The sequence below is a fragment of the Necator americanus genome, chromosome X, assembly GCF_031761385.1.
Source record: "Necator americanus strain Aroian chromosome X, whole genome shotgun sequence".
In the NCBI taxonomy this organism is placed as follows: Eukaryota; Metazoa; Nematoda; class Chromadorea; order Rhabditida; family Ancylostomatidae; genus Necator; species Necator americanus.
The window spans coordinates 20,036,766-20,056,746 of record NC_087376.1 but is presented as its reverse complement, the minus strand read 5'-3'; the positions used below and the strand labels follow the sequence as shown (position 1 = coordinate 20,056,746).

The following is a 19,981-nucleotide window of genomic DNA, read 5'->3' as shown; positions in this document are numbered from 1 at the left end:
GATGTTCATGCACAACGGATGGGTCTCGGATGCCCATTCACGGTCAACGGAACGAACATATCCGAACGCACCAGCTACGTTCATCTGGGTCGGGAATTGAACATGATGAACGACCTGACCCCCGAGCTAGGCAGGAGGAGACGAGCGGCTTGGGGAGCGCACAAGAGCATCGAGGATGTAGTGAAGAAGACCAGGAACATCCGGCTCCGTGCTCACCTCTTCAACACCACCGTACTTCCTGCTTTGACCTATGCTTCGGAAACCTGGGCATTTCGCAAGCAGGAAGAAAATGCGGTGAGCGTCATTGAACGCGCAATTGAGAGAGTGATGCTAGGAGTTTCTCGTTTCATGCAAGTGAGGGACGGGATTCGAAGTTCTCTCCTACTTCAGCGATTGATGATTAGAGACGCCGCCGCGTTTACCAAGGAAAGTAAAAGGTGGGCCGGATACGTGATACACTTTAACGACAACCGTTGGACCAGAGGTGAGCGACTGGGTTCCGCGCGATATTAAGCGCACTACAGGAAGATAGCCCACCCAATGGTCAGATTTCTTCACGAATTCCTTCAAAAATAATTATGATGCTCTTCGTGTCCCACGCGAAAGGAGGAACCACTGGGCGACTCTGGCACGCGATCGGGACAAATGGAAGAATAACTGGCGCCAGCTCGACCAATTCGAAAATCAGCGGGAGTCAAGGTGATCAAGGTGATCAAGATGACAGGTTTTTATTCTTCCAGGTATTCTACTAGAAGAGAAGGCAGTAAATAAAACAAAGCAATCAAGGGATCTTCACAAAGAACATGTCCTAGAATTTGCTGCCCTGATTATGCTTAGTTAAGATAGTTGATGCATGACAGAACTAGTACAAAAGATTTTCATAACCTAGCCATCTCACTATTGAAATGATGACAAAAGTGGGAAAGAAAGGTTTTAGAGTAGGAAACACGTTAATACCTTTTTAGTAATTTGCTTGAGCTGTGGCCAAGATTGGTATTGATATTTATTAACAGCTAACGTTTCGGCGTTTTCGCCTTCGTCAAAGCATGGAAATACGAAAGCCATTAGTGATTTACTCTCTCAAGCGCCTTATCACCTACAGAAAGCATCCAAACGGTAGGCAAACTGAAACAGCAACACATTGGCTAGTGCTTACATCATTAGCTAGACTTGGTAACGCAACAAACCACCACGTACCACAACTACGAGTCACAAGGTTTTTTTTTCATGGATCTGACAGCCCGCCCCGTAGATAAAAACCCGCACAGATTTTGATATGTAGCTAGTTCGTTTGTGATCGCAATGCACTCATTCCTTTTGTTCCTGTTCATTTTTGGACTTTTGGCGATGACCAGAAATGCCTCTAGTGTTCTGCGTGCTATGATCTCGCACTCGAAAGATAGTATTATAACCTCTACCTCTATTTCGGAGTATTGATGGCTTTTTCTACAATGGTCTCCGAGCGGGGTGGAGAGTTTAGCTTTCGCGAGTTCATCTAGATGTTCCTTGACCCGAACACACAGTGGGCGTACCGTTTGGGCAAATCACGCAGCTGGGAGTTGTGGAGAGTCGGTCATACGCACGATTACGCACCAACTGACACTTGAGGTTTGCCGGTGGTACTTCGATAACCTTCACGTCGTTCTGAAGATCTGCTTTTCGTGGACAGCTCCGTACCATTCTGCTCATGCCATCAGATATGTAAGTTAAACAGAACGGGATCATGATAATATCTCTAGTTTTCGAAAGCTGTAAGTTCGGAACAGTAGGTCATCAAAATGCGTAAATGTTAGCTTCAAATCAACTAACTTTTTCACAAAAGAATGAGCTGTAATAAGTTTCCTTCACTCGTACTATGTCCCGCCCAACAAAGGTGCTCGTCTTACGTTCAGAGGTGTAGTAAGTGATGTAAGGGTTTTGCTTCATTGCTTCAAGTGCATCAACAACATATCTGGGTGTTTGTCGGTGAAAAACATTTAGAACACTTGGATGAAAGAGAACATAACTGACAAAGAGGCAGTCTTTAGTAGTTTTTTTCATAAGGTTGCTGACTAATTGCTCATTTCCCTAGTTTCCAATGCTGTCATGTTTCAGGAATGCAAATAGCACCAACGTTGTACGACATCCCGCCTCTCTCCCAAAAGATCAATCAAATGTTGGTAGGTTCTGTATAAGTACTGTAGGGAAATGAATAAGCGTCCTGGAGTGAGATAGAATTTATAAGTAAAGCGTATGAGATTTCGTCCAGTTCCAGTACTTACAACGATGAGAGTCTCACGTGAAAGGTAAAATACCGCTACATTGATCCACTGACAGTGGACGTGTTGCAATGCCGTGACGCGACCCACTGAGCTCTCTCTGCAGTGTGCGCAAAACTCCTTGGACCTAGTGTTGTTTTATTCCTTCAAACGAGAGAAATATCATAATAAACCGTAAATCAAGGAAAAAAGAACTATGATCTCCAAATTTCAAACTAAGTAAGGGATGAGACCGAAATTTGAGGTTTTTATTCTTATCATGCAGGTGAGAAAGATTACTTCAAGTAACTGCATGCTAACATCCTTTACTATTCCTCTGTCCAGTTTTCTTCTCACTTTTCTATTTGCTCTTGCATTGCTTTCCTTATTTAATTTGTATTTTTATTTTCTTTCATCTTTTGCCTCATACATACTCTTCTCCGTTCTACTTTTATCGTTTCACTGTCTTATTGTTTTGTCTTATTACCTTGTGTTTCTTGTTAAGATTACTTCCCCTTGTTTCTCTCTTTTTTAAAGTTGAATTTTTGTCCTTTTTCTTGGTTTTATGTCCACTTTATTCTTTTTGTCTCCTCAAAAAGGCTTATGCTCCCAACTTCTTTTTTTTTATTTATACAGCACGTTTTATACCAGAAGCTTATTTCATATCTTGTATCTGACGTTTACTTCATTCATTTCTGTTTCATTTTAGTGTGTCTCACTGTCTTTGAATCCATTCTTGTTTTTGCTTCTGCTTTTCACCTCGGTGCTAAAACCGGATGCGTTTTCTTGGCAGCGTCGCGAATGCATTTAGTGGAAGTAGGGGAGTAATGAAGTGGGGATTTATGAATTTATTGGAGTAAGCATTGTATTGAATCATCCGCGGGGGTGGGTGTAGTGTAGCAGTTAGAGGTCCAGCTTCCTGCACGATAAATCGGAGTTTCGAATCCGCCCTAGCGCTCACCAAACCTTTCCTCCCTCTGGATCGATAAATTGGTGCCAGACTTGTCTGGGAGGTGGAAAACACTGACTTGACACATCGGGTAGCCACCGCAAGTCATTGTATAGGGCAGTTACACGTTCGTGAACCTCAAACGATTCTGAATTGAAGTGAACGTGGGGGCGCATCCCAAGCGGATTGATAAACGCCAGACATTTTATCCTTTATCCTCTAAGAACACTGAAGCTAGCGGAACACAGTTCGCATAGAAAAAATAGTGGAGGTTTCTCAACTGAAAGTAAAGACTCTTTTTCGGTATCTTTTTACAATTGGAGAAAGTACTTTGTCTACAAAACATCACGGATTATACAGCTCCTACGTTGGTACGAGATAAAGAAAAAAGTACGAAAGAAAGGCAGTGCAGTCCATGACAAAACCAAATAGCGCTTTGAGACTTTACTTGAAGTTTCAACTCGTAAATATTTTCAATCGACTTTGTCTTTGGACTCGCTTTCAAGATTTATGCTTTGGAAAAGCAGTTTTCTGCTACTATTCAACCAATTTTAGAGACAGAAAGAGAAATCAAACTCTCTTCATGTTCAAAGTTAGGCCTTGCGCTTTTCATAGGAAATAAACGTGCAAAATTTGCCGACAATGAATACTTCTCTAAACACCGAATCCTAAAGTTTAATTTAATTTCCGTTTTTCGTCTGCGCGAAAGTGTGACCACTCATTCGTGTTTTTCGATTTAACCAATTCTCAACCTCAAACGTCGGCTCAAAAAAAGTTAGGATCAAATCACAACTATTGAAGCACTTCGGCTCTCGTGCTATTACACAGTTTTAAAAATGACAGAAGAATGAAGGACATAACGTAGTTTCTTCTCCTGTTACTAAAGCTAAAACAGAGGTTAAAAGCGGGTGTCCAGGTACTGTGTCAATACTTATTACTGTGGGAATCAAGTGAAAACGGCAGTGAACCTAACTATTTTGAAAGAAGTCCGCCTGTAAAAAGACAAACAGGGTGAAAAGAAAACAAATCAAGCGAAATGTAATGAAAGAATGTAAAGGACGAGAAAGAGAATGAATATTTATATTAAATGAGTGATAATAATAAAGAAACAGATCAATGCAAGAACAAATGGAAAAAGGAGAAGAAAACTGGACAAAGGAAGAAAAAGGGATGTAAGCTATGCAGTCACCTGAAGTAATCTTTTTGAGCTGCAAGATAAGGATCAAAAAACCCAAACTCCAATTCCATCTCTTACTCAGTTTGAAATTCTGAGATCATACTTTCTTTCTTGGATTAAGGTTTACTGTGATATTCTCCACGTTTGTTTTAAGGTAAGAGTACGTAAAACACTGTGCAGGACTCACTTTCACTTTTTTCTTAGCTTATTCCTCTGAAACAACAGAGCAAGTAGTCACTCGGTGTACCATTTTGAATTCTGCACCGCGTTAGCATTGGTCCAAAGGGAAAAACCTCCCGCTACCGGGCGTAGGTTTAGATACGAGTTTTATTTCGTAGAAATTGTAGGGGAGTTTGTAGATGTTCATTTTTTGTGTATTTGTGCTGAGATATCTCGTAGTTGTGATATCTGGAAAATCGTTATTCGCCAGTTCAATAGTTTCAACTGCTTCCATGACATCTTCATTTCATTCATTTCGAATTCATTTCGCAGGGTCTGGATTTCTCCCACTTTTGCATAAGTGAGTATAGTATGCCTTCTCTTCTAGAACGCTTTACAACAAACGCTAATTATACACATTGTATGAAAAAGAACAGAAACAAAGCGTACAGATTAAATCTTAGAGGCGTCCTAATAGCAAAACAAACAAAACAAACCATGAAACTAATCGAAAAGGACTTTTCTGAGACTATATAATCCTATGCTATGTGCTAACGTGCGAAGAAAAATAATGAAAACTACAAAAAAAAAAGATCTGGGGATTTTCCGCATACTGTTCAGAGCGTGGACGCCTCCACCAAGGACGCGTCGCCTCAGCGCGATCCAAACCTTCCACGCCGATTGCACTTATCCTCGTAGTTTTTAAAAATTTCATCTAGTTTAAAAAATGCTAGATTGGTCAAATACCTTAAAGGAAGACCTATGCATTTTCAACAGACAACAAATAAATGTTCGTCTCTTCATTTTGATAGCTTTTCCTGTTGTAAATAAAGGTTTTAAGGGCAATTAGAGCAGACATCGTTTGTTGACTCGATGCCTAAGTAGTGGTTTTCAGAGGAGGAAGCAGCTTTTGTAGTAGACTTCTGCTATGTAATAGTACTTTTTGGGATGACGATTCTTTCGGAAGGATGTTTCAGCGGCGATAGATTACAAGAGCCTTATAGTAAATTCTGCAAAAGAATAAGTGACTGAGCTATCTAGAAGAAGGCTAGAATAATTGATGATTTTCCTGATTTTCCAGAAAGCGCTGGACAATCCTATTCTGCCTATTGCTCCCGACGAGGACGTAACGGACGAAGAATCGCACATGTTAGAGATGGTTTACGAAGGAAGGATGACAGATTTGAGGAACTTGTTGCATACTAACATCCTTGAATTGCAACAGGTCGGACACTTTCAACACTGTTCAACGTAATAACCGAGAATTTCTCGGGATCTTTTTTTTAAATTGAGACAAGTCACTAGAGCGCGTCCACCGTAAAATGTGCTTGTAATGGAGAGACCGCCTATAGAGACCTTCATGAATGGGACATGTGTAGAAGGTGGTTGAAAGCTAAGAATTTTCTTATTAATCTAGATGAAAGACTCTTCCATATTAGAGGGTGTGACAACGTTACTTTGCCTCCAGTTACATGTAATATAAATCAGTCAGGAAATGCGACCCAAGTAACCAGGACAAAGCTGGCTTTCTGTATGAGTGATGCTTTAAGTAGGTTTTGAGATAGTTTTGAGAATAGCTTATTAGAACTGCGAGGTTAAATAGTGTATATTGCTGCAGTTGCAATAAATTAGTGGGTAAGTCTAGGTCAGATACTTGGCTAAATTTGAATGGTGTTTGCTGCAGCATCTCATAGCTTAAAGAAACCGAACAGAATAAGGCCTTTCACTGATGTTTCAATGAATTTACTTGAGAGCGATGTTGACAAGATCTTATCTTATACCGTATTACCAATATTAGGAAAATACATAGAAAAAGGGCGGACACTTTACATCAAAATTGCTCAATTTTCCCGATGCGGCGTAAATTATGAATAAGTCAACTTCGAGCTGTAATCTGAGATTTCCAATTATTTGTTTTATTATTTGACTTCAGCTTGCTTATGGTAGAAGGTTAAAATAGAAGTAGATTAAAATAGAATCTACTCTCTCGACAAAATTCTTATTTGATCTATTAAAACCAATAATTAATCAATCACTTAGAGCTAATCTCTTACGTTACGATGTTACGTAAATGGCTCCAGTTACTTAATAAACACTCAAAATCATCACTCCACGAATCTGGAGTGGTGCGGATTTCAGGTGGGTTATGCCTACGTGGGGTCGTAGATTATGGTGAGAAGGGTGATTCTGTCCATTTCTTCTTAATTGCCGTAAAAAAACGTCCCGGAAGATGCGATGCGTGCACAAGGCTGGCGCGCTCCAATCGAACTCGTTGTAGAAAATAGCGCCCCTGAACGCTCGAAGGGAGTTCCGGGGCGCAATTTTCCGGGCGCCCTGCGCTTCCATCCAACGCTACCATATTCCTCCAGCAACTTCGAATACCACAGTCAATAAAAATGTGTCATTGAATCTTTCGGAGTCACTGCCCATTATTCCAACATCTTTAACAGGCAAAGGAAGTTTATTCCAACATCTTTAACAGGCAAAGGAAGATGTGTTCAAGCAGCGCACAGGACACAGGAACACTCCGAACTCTTACAACGAATGTTCAAATTCTTCCATATTCAGTTGATCGGGATTCTAATAGGCTGATGCAAAAGAAATGCAGGTTTTCTGCTCTGTCAGTTTCAACACCATTTTATAGAAGTAAATTAAAACTTTCGTGCGAAGCATTACAAATTGTTGGAAAGCTTATTTTATTCCCTTACTAGATGACTGATTTTTATTTCCAGATGTCAAAAAGCAATTTTCCTCAAATTTTCCTAATTTCTCTCTACTTCTTCGAGTTCAAACCATGTAGTTGGTGGTCGCGCTGGTGTTGCCGAGGCGACATTTTTGCAGCTAGCGTTGTGTTGTGCATTCATTGACACCTCCGCGGCCTAATGCTGTGCATCAAGGTTAAACACGTAAAAGTTGATGAGGATTGTCATCGCACATCTGAAATTAAAGAAAAAACAGCAGTAAAGTAAAGTAAAGTGAAGTGGAAACAGTATTAAAGCATCTGGAAAAAGCTACTTGAATTAAATTTCATACATATATTTGGGAGCCGCGTATACAAGTCTGATTGCTACCGGCTCGTGGTGGCCCTGCTTTAACTAAACGTTTAACTAACTAACTCATTCGAGTTCAATCGTTCGAGTGTACGCATTGGGAACGTACGAGCTATATAACCTGCACTGTTATGGGGCAAAAGCTTCACATACACTGCAAAAAGCTGCTGTCGTCCAGCAACATGCCAGAGCCCATACCCCGAAAGGTCGAATGCCTGAGGGAAACATGGAATCTTTGGCGACAAACATCCGCCTCGTTACACTGAACTGCCGGTAGCTGTCAAGTGATCTCCAACAAGCCGCTCGCAGCTAACTGTTAAAAACTATAACAAAAACGAGAAAAAGAAAGTGGACGACGCTGTCTCTTTCACTAAATGCATTCAGGAGACTGCAAAGAAAACGCTTCCGGTTTTAGCACCGAGGAAGAAGTTCGTCTTTGTATCTGCGGAGACAATATCCACATACAAATTTGTATGTGTTGCCCGCAGTGCTGATGACTTCAGCCAGGAGAAGCGTCTGAGAAGGAGGTTGCATCGTCAGCTGAAAGGTGATCGTGAGAAGTAATGGACTTCAAGAGCGAAAGAGTTTGAAAAGGCGTGGGAAGACAAGAACCCGAGAAAGTTCTTGGGTTCTTGTCCTCCCACGCCTACACTCTGCTAAGACAGTATTGGGCAAGATGAAGAGGTGTTCGTTAGTCCTGAACACAGCCAACGGAGTCGGTGTCAGGCGACCTTGCCCATCTGGAGGGAGCATTTTAACATTTTGCTGAACCCACAAGAGCCGTCAGTTCCTGAACTCGTGCACGCCCAAAGACAGACATACACCACAGTCAGCGAGGAACCACCAACGGAGTCGGAGGTTCTAGTCCGTATTCAAAAAATGGAGAATGGAAAATCTAGCGGAGACGATGGAATTAGCGCAGAAATACTGAAATCTCTTCCTCCTGGAATTCGTGAGATGACGAAGATCATCCGTTCAATATGGATTGAGGAAAGGATTCCTGACTCGTGGAGACACGCTACTATAATTCTTCTCCACAAGAAGTTATCCATTACGGAACCCAGTTATTACCGAGGAATATCACTGCTGCGTGTAATGTAGAAGGTTTTAAAGCGGATCATGCTGGATCGACTAGTCCGACATCGCGAAGAAAACACACGTGACGAGCAATCCGGCTTTCGCCATGGTCGATCGACGATTGATCGCGTGTTTATTGTGAAAAGAGTGATTGACGTGTGGCAACGATATTCGAAGCCTCTACAGTTGGCATTTTGAACTTCGAAACCGCTTTTGACTATCCTCACCGAGGCCGTATTTTCAACGCTCTCCGCGCCGATACCAGAAAAGAAAAGTACCAGAAAAGTTTGTCCGCCTAATAAACGACATGAATAAAAGAACAACTGCTGCGGTCCGAACACCAGCTAGATGTACTACACCCTTCGAAGTGCAAACTAGAGTGAGACAAGAGGCCGTGGAGGGACCCTTTCTGTTCAACTTTGCCGTAGATGACATAATGCGAAGAACAATTGAGCAGTGTCCCGCCGATGTCATTTTAGCAAGTCCCTTGGTGGATCTCGAGTACGCCGACGATGTAGTAATATTCGTTTCTAGGTGCGCGAAGTTACAACATGAGTTGCAACATGTTACATTAACTTTGTATCGAAATTAGCTACAGCATACGGACTGCGACTCCTGACAACTGAAAGCAGATGTGGGTCTCCTCGAGACTCTCAACGGAAATCAGGGTGGATGGACACCCTAACGAACTAGTAGATGAGTTATTTCTGTTATTTGGGCTGTATGCTGAAAAACGATGGCAGCTACGGGAGAGATATCAAGCAAAGATGCGCTAAAGCTAACTCGGCATTCAGCTCATTGACCAAGTGCCTGTGGTCGACCCTCATCGCTAACGAAGTCAAGCTGTCTAACTATCCGCGATTCGCCCTATCTTGATGTACGGATGGGAGACTTGGCAGCGCCGGCTACGGTGATGGAAAAGCTTGACTGCGTGGAGAGAAAGCTGTTTAGTCGACTGCTAGGCTACTTTTGGCCGTTGGTATGCCATAACGAAGAACTTTACTCGGAAGTGGGCATGCTGTACCGGCGGATGACACGTGTAAAACGTCAACATCTTGTCCGGCCTTCTGAAGTAGTCACGGAATACCGTCTTCGCTCCTTTGGTCTCATTATGAGGAGACCACTCGATCATCTTGTTCGAGTTGTTCTGAGGATGCTTCCAGATGCCAATTGGGAAATTCCCTGATCTCAGACAAAGTTCTGGACGGAGGTGGCGAAGAAAGATCTGAGGAAACTTGGCCTTGAAAGGCAGTTCAGTTGAGACGTGAAATTCCGCCGCTTGTGGAATAAAGACGAATGGGTAGATTCTATGCGACCTCTAGCTGAAGATCGAACAGGGTGGTCTCGGATATTTTCAAGGACGACACACCCCGACGAAGATACGGAAAGCTGCGTTAGGCCGTAACTCCCGCCCACCGACTAAGTCAAGTAAGTCACATATATTTAGAAAAGGCATATTTAAAATGAGGTAACAATGTATAGTACTTCGTACAAATCTGTTATGTTATTGCTATAAAGTAGTGTTGAAACTAAGGGGAAGAAACAGACATTACTTTTGCATCGACGTAGTAGAACAGGCAGGTGAGAAGTTTGGTCATGATGCAAAGACCAAAAAATGCATACATGTCCACGAACTAGCTCTAGGCTTTTGGTCTGTCCGAAGAAGTGTTTCTTATCTGAACATAATTGAGGTGGAATTCAAATATTTCTTTTTCTTTTTTTTTCATCTTTTTCTGCGCTGCTTTTCAGGCGTTAAGGAGGCTTAATCCTGTCTTGTAAGCTGACATCAATTAATCCTTTTGAGCACTGATGAGGTCAAATCTACTGGACGATCATTATTATTCCATCTTTGAATCGCAATGTAGTGCCATTTGCCAAACACATCTGGTTGTCTTTCGGATTCCATTTTTGTATTCCCATCAATTAATACAATGACCGCCTTCTAATTGGGTATCATAGCAATTATTCTTTTGAGTTCATCACAAAAGGCGTTCTTGTGGTAGCTTAAAGTGGTTCCGTAGGTGTTTGCAACTTATAGTTTGAGCCCCTTCCGATTCTGTGATCGTACAAAGACGCATTTTGACGACGTAGATTCATATACTTGTAGTTCTTCCTCACAGCTAGCGCACATTGACCTATTTTTTACCCGTCACCCCCTCACAGTAGGTGATGCAGTGCACCACTGCTGCGGTGCACACTGTTTGCAGATATCGTAGTGATCTCAAGAGAACTCTGCAGCGACCGGTAGGTCAATTTTACAAAACGGATGCTTGCTCAAAAAGACTAAATACCTTTCTTATGCATTTCACCTACAAGGGTATGCGCTCTGGCACTGTGCTGTGCGATGCCTTCCTGCAATGTTTGAAAAAGTTACGCCATATAACAATGCACGTTACATAGCTCTTACGCTCCCATGACGAAGGAGGTTTGATTGCGTTTAGTGGAGGCAGTATCCACGAAAAGATAATAACTGGACCTGCATACGTGAGCACATTATCTTTCCTGCTTCCTTTAATCCTATTAGCATTACCTATGCTTCACAAGTGCCGTTCGGTAAACTGCAACAACGTCCACAGAATAACAGCATTAAAGGAATCTTGCAAAACAACACTTTCTTCCTGCTATCACCATATCAAACGATCTTTATAATTGTTGTGGTGATGTTAGGTATCATAAATGTACACACATAGTAGCGATTACTTGAGGTCATCACGAAGGGCCGCCACCTCTTGGTCAATCTACGATGGCAGTGCAGTTTTTGTTTCAACACATTTTCCATAGCCCACCTATATTAATACAAGAAGCAAGCGGTATTTTCTGCATTTATTTGTGATCCTCGTCACAAACTAGATGTGTTTTATACATTTAAAATGGAACCCAGCTCCTTCTTGAGATTGAGCCTTTTCAAGAGTTTGATGTAGTGTGAGAATGAGCGGAACTGAAAACTTGCACAAAAGATCCAGTCGAATTATCGAGGGTAGTTTTGTCGAAGGGAATTCTCGATTACTTCCTGTGAGGAAAAGGTGTTTTCTATAAGGCTGGGATTCATTCTTTTTCAAAGCACAATGCCAACTGCATCTAATTACATGAAGAGAGCGGTTTCTAACCCGAAGAGTACCAGATGATCATGCTATATAATTACGCGCCTAGTCTATGTATGTATGTGATGTATGTATGTATGTGATGTAAGTATGCGATGTATGTATGTAATGATCTATTAGGGCGCTCGTAAAGCATCTGCCAAAAATTTCGCAGTAGCGCAGATTTTTTGAGATGTTCTGGAAGTTCCCGTTTTAAATAAAATATATAAGGACACTACCGCTTGTATACACATAACATATCTGGCTCCCTCTTCCTTGCCTATTTCATCCTATAATGACCGAACATTCCACCCATTATCGACACGTGCTCTTTACAAGTTCGAATCTGGCCACCCGCTGCTGAAGCTCATCGAAAGTTAAGTCACGTATTTGGCACTGGAGCCCCTTATCAGCGGTCTGTGCGCGCCTGGTTCCAGCGCTTCAAAGCCGGAAACAAGAAACTCGAAGATGAGCCTCGCTCTGGTCGACCGACTGCAATATCGTTCGATGAACTGAAGAATCTGGCGGAGCAGCATCCATACGAAGTGTGCGGTATTTTGCTGCCAGTCTTGGCTGTTCGCTGCCCACCGTGAGCAATGGACTGCGATCTCTCGGAATGGTGAAAAAGCTCGGTCAGTGGCTCCCACATGCGCTGAGCAACGGCAACCGCCAAAGACGCCTGGACATCTGCACTCAGCTGCTCTCCAGAAGCCGCAGATTTGACTGACTGGACACCATTGTCACTGGAGATGAAAAATGGGTCCTCTAAGTCAACCACACCTACAAGTGTGCGTGGTGCGCTGGAGATGAAATGTCGGATCCTTCCGCGAAAGGTGAAATCCGTGAGAAGAAGGTCAAGCTGAGCGTCTGGTGGGGAGTTCATGGAATCTACTGTTTCAAACTGCTGCCGGACAAAACGACAGTTACTGTCGAGGTCTACTGCGCTCAGCTGCAAAGACTGGCCGACAAGATCCGCAAGGAGCACCTGAAGACTTCCCAGAAGATTGAGGAGCTCGGATTGGAAGTTCTACCGCACCCACCGTACAGCCCGGACCTGGCCTCCGAGCGACTACCACCTCTTTCGATCGCTTTAACATCACCTGGAAGAGAAGCGCTACGATGATCGTGACCACCTCGAAAGTGACCTTCGGGCTTCCTTCGCCTCCAAGTCGCCGGAGTTCTACGCCAAAGGAATCCGTGATCTTGTGAGATGTTGGCAGAAGGTTGTCGATATTGATGGAGATTATTTCGTCGAATTATAAAATGTTGTTAAAAAGTTGTTTTGAAATCTTGCCGTGTTTCGGCAGATACTAGGGGTTCCGCTTCCTGCACGATCGATCGGAGGTCCAAATCCGCCCTAGTGCTTACCAAGCCTTTCATCCCTCCGAGGTCGATAAATTGGTAACAGACTTGTTTGGGAGGACAAAAACACTGACTTGACACACCGGCTAGCCACCGCAAGTATTTGTATAGGCCAGATACACGTTCGTAAACCTCAAACGATTCTGAACTGAAGTGAACGTGGGGACGCATCCCAAGCGGATGATCAACGCCAAAAACTTTATCTTTCATCTATTCCATTTAGTATAAAGATTAGTAGATGCATCTAGTAGGTTTGCTACTCACATGACTTACTTGACTTAGTCGGCGGCTGATCTCATCGCCAGACGCAATTACCGGCATTTTCGCCAAGGTGTGCCGTTTAACACAGCTCTGCCCAGCTTTCTCGATCTTCTGCGAGAGCTTGCACAAAATCAATCCATTTGTTGCTATTGCATATTCTACAAAACCTTACACCTGTACTGCCTATCCACGACGAGTGTCCTCAGGTCTTCTTCCACCACCTCAGTCCAGAAGTTCCGTTTTCGGCCAGGCAGCTTCTTCTAGCTCGAACCCGACAAACTCCTCAGAACTTGTTGAACAAAGCGATCTGCCGGTTTCTTTAATATATGACCAAAGAAGCGAAGACGATTTACTTTAGCCACTTTCTATGGCGGTGCAAGATGTTGATATCTTCCACGTTTCATCCGCCGGTATACCACATCAACTTCTGAGTAAAGGTCTTCGTTGTGGCATATTCTAGGTCAAAAGTAGCCAAGTAGCCGTTTAAGCAGCTTTCGTTCCGTGCAATGAAGCCTCTCCATCAGCGTAGATGGTGCCGCTCAAGTCTCCGATCTGTACATCATGATGGGGCGAATTGCGGATAGGTAGACTCGCAGCTTGACTTTGTTCGTGATGGGGGTCGACCACAGGCATTTCGTTAAGGATTTAATCCAGAAGTGGCCTTAGCGCATCTTTGCTGAATACCTTTCTCGTAGCTGCCGTTGTTCTTCAGCATACAGCCCAGGTAACAAAAATCATTAAAAAAAATCGACGAGTTCTATCGGTTGCCCGTCCACTCTGATTCCCGTTAGAGGTCTCGAAGAGATCCACATTTGTTTGCATTTATCAGGGCGTAGACGTAGTCCATAGGCTGCAGCCAGCTTCGATACAAGGTTGACAACATTTTGAAGTTTGTACTGCTTTCTGCGAATATAACAACAAATCGTATCGTATTGCTGACAATACTCGAGATCGGTCAAGGGGCGTCCTGATACAGCTAGAATGATGTCAGCAGGACACTGATCTACTGTTTTTTAAATACAAACTAGAACCTCCGACTCGGTCGGTGGCTCCTCGTTAACCGCATATGTCGGCCTATGAACGTGTTCGAGTTCAGGAGTTGACGGTGCTTGCCGGTTCAGCAAAGCTTTGAAGTGTTCCCTTCAAATTGGAAGGGTTGCTTCACCGACAGTTACTCCATTGCCAGTGTTAAGGACAGGAGAACATCTTTTCATTTTGCCGCTATACTGTTTTAGTAAAGCATAGGCTTTCCGCGGGTTCTTGTCTTCCCATGCCTTTTCAAACTCCATCGCTGTCCGCTCGTTATCGCGGTCTTATTGCAGTTGACGACGCAACTTCCTTCTAAGACGTCTTTCCTGGTTCAAGTCACCAGTGCTGCGCGCGACATGTACAGAATTGTAGGTGGGATTTGTTTCCGCAGATACAAAAGCAAACTTCTTCCGCGGCAATAGAACCGGGAGCGCTTCCTTTGCAGCGTCCTGGATGCACTTTGTGAAGGAATCAGCATCGCTAAGCCTCTTCCTGGTCCGTACTCCAATATGAATAGACACATTTTGGCGGAAATTCGTTCTGTATACTTCATCTTCATCTTTCAGACCAACCATGTCGATTGTCAGTTGAAGAGGAACTCCTCGGTTTCTTTTGTGGAACCGTATCTTGAAGCTGAGAAGAACTGGACGGTGGTCAGTGTCGAACGCGACGTCCCAAACAGCTCTAGATTCTCGGATATCTGACTTAGGAATGTTCCTCGCCAGAACATAGTCAAGCTGAAGCTCAAGAGTCCTCATCTTCCGCTTGCGCTGCTCTTCGGGCGTTAAAAGGGTTGATCCCTACCACGTGAGCTGAAGCTCGATGATTCCTCTTAAACGTGGAAGCGATGATGAGGTCCGTCTGTTCGCACAAGTCGACCAGACGGACACCGTTGTCCGACGTGCACTCTACTGGATAATGCCATTTTCCTAGCACATCGGATTGCTGTTCGAGTTCCATTTTCGCATTTGCGTCGATTCCGACAATGACTACCTGCTGGATTTGTATTTTACACTTAAACGCATTGAGTTCATCACAGAAGGCGTTCTTTCTGTTGTCCACAGCGGTTTTGGTAGGTGTGTGAGCACTTACGATCCAGAATTTACGTCCTCTGCGATCCCGCAATCGTAGAATGGTGCATCTAGGCGACATTGAGCCAAATTCCTCCACCAGCTTGTTGTAATCGTTCCTCACAGCTATCGCGCAGCCACCTTCTTTGCTCTCATCAGCATCACCGCTGTATATGGTATAATTTTCCTTGTTTCCTGCAGTGCAGCAAAAGGCACACAGAAATTTGGCAGAAGCCTGGACAGGGCGGCTTGTTGGAGTTCACTCGATAGTGTTCGGCAGTTCAACGTGACGAAACCAATGGTTGTTGCCGAAGATTCCATGCTCCCTTCAGGCAGTTGACCTTTCAGGTTATGGGGTTTGGCGATGTGCTGGACGACAGCACCTTTTTCAATGTATGGGAATCTTTCGCAATATAACAGTGCGGGTTATACAGCTCGTTTGTTCCCAATGCATACACACGAACGCCTGATTGCGTTTAGTTACAGGGCCACCACGTGCAGGTAGCAATCAGACTCGTATATGCGGCCTTATATAAGTCAAGAAATGAAGTGTTCAAGTCTACAAAGAAATTACACCCATTTACGGATGCCTTTTTCTGACTCTTTTCAAACTTTAAGAACTCTAAAGGACTCATTCTACTTTTACAACGTTTCTTTCTGTCTTTGAACAAGGCAATCAAAGCTTCAAACGAAAATTTCACGTAGTAGTTGGTTTTGTTGCTGTCAGTATCAATGAATATAAGCTCCTTTCTGCAATTTTCAGGGTTGTCAACAAATAAGAGCGAATTTATGTCAAGTGCTGAAAAAACAACAGACGTTTAGACCTATCGATGATCAGGTGAAAACTTACATCTTTAACAATTGCAGTAGAGGATTTGGAACATATTTATTAGCGTTTGATTGTGTACTACTTTCTTAAGCTGAACCAAGATTGCTATTGATCTCTATTCTGGCTAACGTTTTTAACATATTTATTAGCGTCCATACTTATGTTTCCACTTGATGATGATATCTATTGCAGTAACTGCTCCTCTTAACTATTGGAAAAGGCAAAGTAATTACATATCCAATTATCATTGTGAAGCAAGAGCCAAGATTGTTGAGAGTCTATTATGGGTAATGTTTCGGTGTTGTCGCCTTCGTCAGAGCGTGGAAGGTCAGAACATTTGCAACATATTCTCTTACATGCCTCGTCTAGAACAAGTCATCATCCCCCAAGACATTACACCCAGAAACAGGAATCAAAAGAGCTCAAATCGCTGTGCTCACCCTAGTAGTATTACAGTGATGTTGGCGGACATCCGCGTGGTGGAATCGCTCCGATAATAGTAATTAAGATGCGACCCGCGTATGACCCCGTAGCCAGCTCGTTGGTCACGGCTCTTGCAGTCTTCCTTTCTATTCATTTTTGGAGCTTCTGATTCTACAGGACATGATAAGACCAACTGTGTTTCACCAACAGTTTAACAATCTTGGTTTTTGCTTCACATTGACGACTGAATAGTTGCAGCCGTTATGCCAAGACTGAAAGAACGCCAAACGTTTACGCTACTTCCCCGCTACGTTTGCATATCAGCTTCCCAACTAATGTTGCATTCTAACACAGGATAATTCATAGGTTAAAAAAATAATTTGCAACCTTTTTGAAAACCAAAAAATACACATAGAAATAAAGAGTACTGACAATATTTTATAATGGTTCGGTAGAGAATCTCTTGCTCGACAAGATCTCAACATTGATCTTTGGTTTTATTGACTTTTATGTTTTCAGATTGTTAAAATGAATGATCAAGTGTACAGAGCGGAAGATTTTAAATATTCTCCCTTTTGCATTTAGTCGGTTTGCTGAAGTGGCCGAAGCTGCTTGTGAGATTTTTTTTATTACGTATGAACCATTAGATGAGCTGAGGCATGTGTGACGCAATCAGTTAGAGATCCATTGTAGCGATATGGTCGAGAGTTCAAATCGCCCTAGTGCAAACCAAGCTTTTCATCCCTCCGGGGTCGATGAATTGGTCTCAGACTTGTTTGGGAGGATAAAAACACTGACTTGATCATCGCCTGTCCCCCGCAAGTCATTGTATAGGCCAACACGCGTTCCAAAACCTCAACGATTACGAAATGCAGTAAAACGCGTTGGCGCATCGCAAGTGGATTGATACGGCAGCGGCTTTATCTTTTTTGTTAGACGAGCTATGAAAAATTCAAGGGCGTACATGTAAACCATGAAAGAAAGCAATATGGAGCATTGAAAAATAAACTGGATGAAAGGACGAGGTCGCAAACAATTGAAGTAACAACAGTGGAAAGCGTAGATAGTGATTAATTGGCAGTATTATTCTTTGTTAAAAAGGCTAGAAAAAAAAGTGAATCAACCCACGATAATCGGTCGACCAGCATGCAATTCGTCTTTTAGGTCAAATCTACAATTTTTGAAGAGTTTTTCAAAGGTGGGCGGCGAACAGTATTTCTAAACATTAGTCCTTCATGCACTACACCAATTTCACCTTGGAAATCCTTTTCTTGGTTTTATAAAGAATATGTCACAAATGTTCAGCTTAATTCAATTGACACTCCATTCAATGATCTATGAAAAAAAGAGTCGGCAAAATTTTCAAAAAGGTAAAAGAATTTCTTGTAACGAGTCTTATTTCTTTGTGCATTTTAAAGCTTGAAAGAACAACAAAGAATTATTCCTTAACCTAATGTACTGAAAATTCATGTCTTCCCTTTAGACTAATGCAGTAAATGTTTGTGCATGTCATGAAAATGTAACTTGGGACATAAAACTAGAACAGAAGATTCTTTCTGCGAATTTGTCTTCCATCACCACAAGATTTTCTCACTCATTCTCTGCACTCGATTTTCAAAGTTGCTCGTCTAGATGAAGTAGTATTTAAGAAACAGTTTGTTCTTTTTACAAAACTGAATTGTTGTTGTGAAGGGTTTAAAGTTTGAAGAGTTTTGGACTTCCAGACCATGTCATAGAACTTCCGTAAATCGACCAGATCAAATGGCTTCTCCGAACGGCTGTGTGCTCGAATAATTATCAAGCAAAACATTCAGACCCCTGAAGCCAAGAGCAATACACGTTGTATTGAATCAGGCTGCAGCCTGTGAATCGTCCTGATAAGAGTAAACTGACGTTTTTCTCCCCAAGACCTTCTATAGAAGTCAGGATCGGCGAGTTACAGAACTAACTCTTACCTGAGTTGCATACTGAAGAACGGCAATTATGAGAGTGATTTTCAGCGAATATGTGCTAAGAACTGTTCGGCATTTAACTCCCTGTCCCAATTTTTGCAATTAGTTCCCATTATCTGCTAGATCAGACTACGAGTTTATCTATCCACTAGCATGACCATGATCCGATCTTGGCTTTGTTCAGTATAGCATGGTGCTATGCTAGAGCTAGGGAAGAACAGAAGTCTGGGCTGCTAGGTTGCTTCTGGTCCAGGATATGCCATAGTCAAGAACTTCGCACAGAACCGATGTGGTGGTTGTGTGAGAAAAATCAATATTATTTGGGTTGACCACTATCTTTGCTATCTTTCTCATACTATAAAAGATCCAGCGGTGCTGTTGATGTGTTAGATAATCTTCCGAAACTTAGATGGAAAAGCCACTTGAGCAAAGTTCCGGATCAAGGTGATAAAAGAAGAGGTGAAGACACTCAGTGTCGATATGAAACCCGAACTCGATATCAGAAATCAACACATATAAGAAGCATAGATTGATTTCGTGCAACGTTTTGCTGAAAATTGAGAAAGTTTGGCAGAACTATGCAGGTCAAGGAAGAAACACCTAGGCGACGCGGTGCGAGCAATGGCATAAAGCGATAATATTGCTCGCCAAAAGACGAAAGTATTAAATAAATAATGTAATCACTTGTATCACCTATGCTTCCGTCTTTGATCGATTTGCTCGAGCGGACACCACTTATGTTTCCACTTGTTATGTTTCCACTTGTTCCGATCGCGGGCAAGGGTTGCCCAGTGACTTCTTTTCTCGCGAGGAAATCGAAGAACATCATCTCTTTCCTCCAAGGGCTTCGCAAAAAGATCTGACAATCAAGTCGGCAGTCTTACTGCGCTGCGTTTAATATCTTGTGATATCCAGTCGTTCGCAGCTCTTTTCCTTGTTCATAAAATGCGTTACGTGTCCAGCCCACCTACTTTTGCTTTCCTTGGCATATGCGAAAGCTTCTCTGACCTTTGATCGATGACGTAGGGTTCGACTTCGAAACCCATCTTTTACTTGCGTAATGCGGGGTACTTCTAGTATCATCCAATTGGGCGTTCTATGATCGCATTTTGCCCCTGCCTGCGAAATGCCAAGGTTTCCGAAGCGTATTTCGAAGCAAGAAAAACGGTAGTCTGGAGTCAGGTCACGTTAATTTCTCGACCAAAAAAGACTGGAGCATTCGGATATGTTCTTTTCGTTGAGCGTAAATTGGGCATCAAAAACCCATCCGATCCACATGAATATCGTTTTATTCAGGTTTAGGTGAGGACCTATCTTTTTACACGT

The 19,981-nt window shown here is 42.7% G+C and overlaps 4 protein-coding genes across 7 annotated transcripts; 3 read left to right on the top strand and 1 right to left on the bottom strand.

The window, feature by feature from the left end:
• Positions 1-18: 18 nt before the first annotated feature.
• RB195_024322 (uncharacterized protein) lies at positions 19-8,136 on the top strand (the record flags this gene model as incomplete). Of its 3 annotated transcripts, XM_064212042.1 has the most annotated exons (5): positions 103-294; positions 391-484; positions 2,095-2,159; positions 5,604-5,747; positions 7,957-8,136. In XM_064212042.1, the coding sequence occupies 5 exons, from the start codon at positions 103-105 to the stop codon at positions 8,134-8,136; spliced, it is 675 nt and encodes a 224-aa protein (XP_064067923.1). The 3 variants fall into 3 exon arrangements, with proteins under 3 accessions (XP_064067925.1, XP_064067923.1, XP_064067924.1); XM_064212043.1 differs by lacking the exons at positions 103-294; positions 391-484 and having other exon boundaries at positions 2,097-2,159; XM_064212044.1 differs by lacking the exons at positions 2,095-2,159; positions 5,604-5,747; positions 7,957-8,136 and having other exon boundaries at positions 19-513.
• Positions 8,137-9,532: 1,396 nt separating this feature from the next.
• RB195_024321 (uncharacterized protein) lies at positions 9,533-9,835 on the top strand (the record flags this gene model as incomplete). Its single annotated transcript, XM_064212041.1, has 1 exon — positions 9,533-9,835. The coding sequence occupies one exon, from the start codon at positions 9,533-9,535 to the stop codon at positions 9,833-9,835; it is 303 nt and encodes a 100-aa protein (XP_064067922.1).
• A 2,705-nt stretch (positions 9,836-12,540) lies between these two features.
• RB195_024320 (uncharacterized protein) lies at positions 12,541-12,852 on the top strand (the record flags this gene model as incomplete). Its single annotated transcript, XM_064212040.1, has 1 exon — positions 12,541-12,852. One exon carries the CDS (start codon positions 12,541-12,543, stop codon positions 12,850-12,852), a length of 312 nt encoding a protein of 103 aa, XP_064067921.1.
• A 1,813-nt stretch (positions 12,853-14,665) lies between these two features.
• Positions 14,666-19,701, bottom strand: RB195_024319 (uncharacterized protein; the record flags this gene model as incomplete). Of its 2 annotated transcripts, none has more annotated exons than XM_064212039.1 (4): positions 14,666-15,118; positions 15,186-15,618; positions 19,349-19,514; positions 19,623-19,701. In XM_064212039.1, 4 exons carry the CDS (start codon positions 19,699-19,701, stop codon positions 14,666-14,668), a joined length of 1,131 nt encoding a protein of 376 aa, XP_064067919.1. The 2 variants fall into 2 exon arrangements, with proteins under 2 accessions (XP_064067919.1, XP_064067920.1); XM_064212038.1 differs by lacking the exon at positions 19,349-19,514 and having other exon boundaries at positions 15,186-15,377; positions 15,474-15,646.
• Positions 19,702-19,981: the final 280 nt, after the last annotated feature.